At 38.4% G+C, this 5660-nt stretch overlaps 1 protein-coding gene across 1 annotated transcript; it reads right to left on the bottom strand.

Annotated features, from left to right (window-relative positions):
• Positions 1-1348: 1348 nt before the first annotated feature.
• LOC104420133 (probable leucine-rich repeat receptor-like protein kinase At1g35710) lies at positions 1349-4599 on the bottom strand. The gene is given in 4 exon segments (XM_039301919.1): positions 1349-1818; positions 2488-3300; positions 3491-3851; positions 3853-4599. Coding segments are annotated over 4 exon segments (2331 nt in total). The 3' UTR covers positions 1349-1408.
• Positions 4600-5660: the final 1061 nt, after the last annotated feature.

Here is a 5660-nt window from a genome sequence, read left to right as displayed (position 1 = left end):
GCTAACATGGACGACGACAGACACTGACATGACAATTTTTAAATAACTTTTATTTTTTTTTTCCAAATTATTATTAATTATAATTTTTCTTTTTTCCTTTTCTTCCTAATTAATTTTTTTTTTTTTAAAATACTATTAAAAAATTGCTAGGTCAGCACCAATAGGCCAAAATTGACCGAATGGACTAAATTTTACACAATTGCAAAATGTTTATGATTAAATGGGCAAAAAAAAGAAGGGTTATGACTGATTTGGAAAAATTGCAATAAGTTTAGGATTTTTTTGATAATTTTTCTGTTTATATTAATTCTGTAGACGAGCACTTAGATCATCTTCATTCACGACTCTTAGAGCAGGAAATTCGTCAACCTACAAAAGTGCACGCTTATGCAACCTTAATTGCTTGTTGAATTAGATAGAGTTTCCCAATTGTAAGGAAAAGTAACAAGAACAGGCACAGTTTGAGCATCCCAACTAAAAGCGTGTCTCCAGCAGTTCAGCCGCATAAAAGCATCACAAATCGGGTGACCATCATAAAAGCGTGTCTCCAGCAGTTCAACTGGATAAAAGCATCACAAATCGAGTGACCATCATAAAAGAGTCTGGCAAATCTATCTCTTGCACATATCTAACTATTGATTGTAGCTGGATTGGCAGTTGCAAAGAAATTGAGTTGTTAGTGTCGCAACCCTTAATGCAAAGCTCTCGAAAATTAATGCCGTATGGGTTCATCCATGGGCATGCTCGTCTCGTCAAACAGAAAGCTCTCTTCATGCTTAATTTCGCTTAGAACCTCAAATAGATTTCATATGATTCATTAGCATTTCCAGATCCTACAGTAAACCACCATTCACAAGAATCTCCTAATTTCAACAAAAACGGCTCATCTGACAAGTGAAATCATCTCTTTTACAACCCATCATGCCCGCAATAAGCTTGCCTCTAGTGTAGACTCAAACCACATTCTCGTGAGCCTAGTTCGTAGCTTAGTTTGTAACGTTACTGCCACGTGGTATTGGAAACTCCATACTAAAACAGGCACCACGATCATCATCAACAACATGGTATAAAGGCAATCGACTGAAGGAAGCACCCATAAGAGAAGAAACATTTCAAGATTGGCTTCTTAGGAAATTGACACGTTTTAAGGAAGTTACATTAAGAGCACCAGGTCTTCAGTCGGCTATTGGTTGTTGGACCAATAAACATGGTCCGTCTCATATGTAATCGTGGTCTTTTGTTGTGTCATAAATAAACTGCATCTCACTCTTACAGCATAGAATGGAAAAGAGTTTAACAAGACTTACTAATTTGCAGAAGCCATACAATTTTATATGCTCAAATCACTTTCACCAAATTGCAGCTTCATTATCAATTATCTCTTTACTAGACAAGCACTTAATGACCCTTACTCCTCGCTCTGTCCTGATGAAGCTTCTGTTGATTCACCTTCCAACCGTGATCTATTAACATATCGGAGCTGAGCCAATGAGATCTCATGGAAGGGCTTCGCCGATGGTGACTTTCGAGCTAGAAAAGCTTCTGAGACTTGCTTCATAGTTGGTCAAGACTTTGGATTAGCACTCAAGCAAGCAAGCGCCAGAGAAACTATCAAAACAATACTTCTTGCAGCAGAGTTCTCTCTTGGTAAAGGCAACCGCCAGTCTAGAATTTTATGTAGCATGATATCTTCTCCAGATGATGTCAACAAGATAGATATAATATCTCCTGGATGCTCACCCATCATTGTTTCCATTGCTACCACTCCAAAACTATATAAGTCGCATTTCTCATTAACGACCAAAGTATACGCGAGCTCTGAAAAAAAAATACAAAAGGCATACAAAATTTTGGCAATTGACGCTTTGGATGGGATGACTACACCCTTAACCGCCCGCCCTGTCGCTGCCCTGCGAGGGTCAACTTTTCCCTCTCCATCGTGCCCCACATAACTATGTGCGGCACCCCACCCTGCTCCATATGCCTCTCCGATTTTTATTTAAAAACAGTTAATTTTATTTCCACAATAAAACGTTTAATAGAAATGAATGATTTAGTAACACCAATATAGATGTAATACAAAATCTAAAAATCTTACTATTCCAACATGCTTTTACTTAGATGCAACATAAAAATTATAGTTTGAGACATTTTTATTCTAAAATAAGTAACCTAATGATACTAACAACAGTAGCATACAAAATAATTATTCATTTTCCAAAATATTCAAATATATAGACATGAATAAAATAAATACAGGAGTCAGAGCCACAGCGAACAAGGTGGTTCCAGGGGGACATTTTGCCAATCTTGGCACAACAAATCCTTAGCTATTGTTGGCTAGTACAATAACTGTCTACAAGTCACTGATGTGCATGGATAGTGAAACTTCTACAATGTCGTTTATTTGACTTCTACCTCTATTAGTAACTTTGAGGGTAAAGAAAAAAAAGAAAGAAAAATTATGAAGCATAAAGTATTGCTCACGTGGTGCAATGTATCCATAGGTACCCGCGATATTTGTAGTGAAGTTAGATGAGAAATCATGATCTAGAAGTCTTGCAATGCCAAAATTTGATACAAAAGCCTGCATTTTACTGTTGAGTAAGATGTTATTGCTAGATATGTCTCGATGAACAATTGGCCGAACGCAATCATGGTGCATGTAAGACAAAGCATGTGCTGTATCCTGGACGAGATTGACTCTTTTCGACCAATCCAATTCCACGGCTTCAATGTCATCTCTCAAAGCACATAATAGACTCCCATTTTCCATGTATTCGTAAACTAAGAACATGCATCACTTGTGTAAGCAGAAACCATGGAGCTTGATTATGCTGCTATGCCTTATTTCTGTCAAGTGTTTCACTTCATTTCGAAAGCTCTTGTCGAAGGATGGGTGATCTGCTTCAAGACAGTGAAGTTTCTTCAGTGCCACAACTTTCCCATTGGGCAATCGTACTCTATAAACGCTACCATAACCACCAGTCCCGATTCAATATTTGAGATCGAAGTCCTCTGTTGCATCAATTATGTCTTCATAAGCAATCCTCCCGTCATAATTCCACATTAACAAGAAATTTCCATTTCTCTTTGTAGTCTCCGGTTGCTCTGTTTTTGTTGCATGTCGAAATAGAAAGCGAGATCCGACCACTATACAGGAAATTGCAGCCAATGGAATGAACACCGTCATATAATGAATTACGCTAGACCTTCTTCTAGGGGCTTGGGTTTCATGAAACTGGTTCAAATCCATATTGTCGAGAAAAGTAGTATAAGGAAAAACAGCCCTAAGATTATCTGGAATGGAGCCAGAAAGAGAATTGTTGTGAAGATCGAGATAGTATAACGAGCTCGGTTTCCCAAGTTCTACAGGGATTTCCCCGACCAAATTGTTCGAGCTCAAATCTAGTTGTCGGAGATCCCTTAAATCTCCCATTTTCGATGGGATGGCACAATCAATTCTATTTTCATGTAAATTCAAGTTGACCAAGCTCTCCAAATTGCCTATTTGCAATGGAATACATCCACCGAGTTGGTTTCCTTGCAAATGGAGATAAGTCAAGTTCGTCAAATTCCCTATTTTCAGAGGAATAAATCCACCGAGTTGGTTTCCTTGCAAATCGAGATAACTCAAGTTCCTCAAATTCCCTATTTCCGGAGGAATAGATCCATCGAGTTGGTTTTATTGCAAATCGAGATCGGTCAAGCTCATCAAATTCCCTATTTCCGTGAGGAATAGATCCACCGAGTTGGTTTTCTTGCAAATCGAGATCGGTCAAGCTCGTCAAATTCCCTATTTACGGAGGAATAGATCCACCGAGTTTGTTTTCTTGCAAATAGAGATCGAGTCAAGCTCCTCAAATTCCCTATTTCCGAAGAAATAGATCCACCGAGTTGGTTCCCTCCCAAATAGAGATTAGTCAAGCTCCTCAAATTCCCTATTTCTGGAGGAATAGATCCACTGAGTTGGTTTCCTCCCAAATAGAGATCAGTCAAGCTCCTCAAATTCCCTATTTCCGGAGGAATAGATCCACCGAGTTGGTTTCCGTCCAAATAGAGATCAGTCAAGCTCCCCAAATTCCCTATTTTCGGAGGAATAGATCTACAGAGTTGGTTTCCTCGCAAATCGAGATAAGTCAAGTTCGTCAAATTCCCTATAGAGGACGGAATGGGACCAGTGAAGTAGTTGAAACTTAAACTAACATAATCCATTTTTGCGAGGTTCCCAAGTTCAAGAGGGATAGAGCCACTTAATTTGTTTGAGCTAAATCCAAGGAATCATAAATTGTGCAAGCGACCAATAGTCGGAGGGACTACACCATTAAGTGAATTTAACTCGAGATTCAAGGTGTTGAATCTCTCCAAATTTCCCAACTCAGGAGGGATAGAGCCAACGATGTAATTACCACCGATATTAAGAATTTGAAGCCTAGTGAGGTTTTGGACACATGGAGGCAACTTGCCAGTGAGGGAATTGGAGGACAAGTCAAGGTAAGTTAGCCTCGACAAAGTACATATTTGAAGGGGAATTTTGCCGGCTAGTTCGTTATAAGAGAAATTCAGTAAGGTGAGGCTCGGAAGTAGAGAGAAGTTCATGTTGCTGAAATTACCTCCTATTTGGTACCCATATGGCAAGCGAATCCTGTTGACACTCCCAGAGGCGTCGCATGATACCTCGGGCCATGTGCAATGAGGTAAGGTAGTGTTGTCAGTGACAGAGGGAGACCACCACCCGCTGTAGAGAAGCGCACTTGCCTCTAACTATTTAGAAGGTGCTAGTGCTGCAAGAATTGAATTATGCTAAGGACGTGTTGCAAATTATGCTCATCATGTTGCAGCTCTAGTCACTTGTCATTGCCATATTCTTTGGACTACATCATTTAAAAAGCAAAGCGAGACACTGTACCAACGCGTCAAAGGAAACGCGATTTCCGCAATTCACATGTTATCTTTTTATTGACTTGACACTTACTGTCTTTTATTCTTTCCTCCATTCCTTTTTCTTTTGAGATGATGGAGTTGCCATCAACTCGTAGGGCTGTAAAAGGGCAACTAATTACTAAAAATTGAATTAGGTTGTGAAGCAATCCAAGTTTCAGCACCCCTGCAAAGCAAAAACTGTGTATCAAATATCATCTCTACTTTTTACGTCCTTGCAAAGTCACAATGCTTTATCAAGGACTATTCTATTATTTCGAACTAAGAAAAAAGAAGAAAAAGAAAAAAAGGATCTTCTTCCGTGCCCATAAATTCCTGAAAGAGTTGATAAGTGCCAAAATACTAATGATAAATGGATCTTCATCGGTGTGATTTTATGCAACATAAAATCAGTAATAGCAATATTATGACTTTTTAAGTAATCATTTAAGTGTCATAGTTTTTAGCTCACTTAAGTTACATAGGTGATTACTAGAAATTCCTGTGGCATTGATTCCTGGCAAATCAATTGAATTATTTAATATTTAATTAATGCCACAATGAATTTTCAAGTTAAAAAACCATTATTGTAACTTTAGATATTTGGTTTTTTAAAGTTGTGCCTCTAATTTTCCAGCAAACAAGATATTCTGCTCTTGCAAATCTCTGAATGTCGCAGTTTTGTGATTCGATTAGAATTTAAACAAGCATACCGGCCAAAAGAAAAGGATTTAAACCAT

This window comes from Eucalyptus grandis, chromosome 9 (genome assembly GCF_016545825.1).
Source record: "Eucalyptus grandis isolate ANBG69807.140 chromosome 9, ASM1654582v1, whole genome shotgun sequence".
Classification (NCBI taxonomy): domain Eukaryota; kingdom Viridiplantae; phylum Streptophyta; class Magnoliopsida; order Myrtales; family Myrtaceae; genus Eucalyptus; species Eucalyptus grandis.
This window is presented reverse-complemented; position numbering and strand designations above follow the sequence as displayed.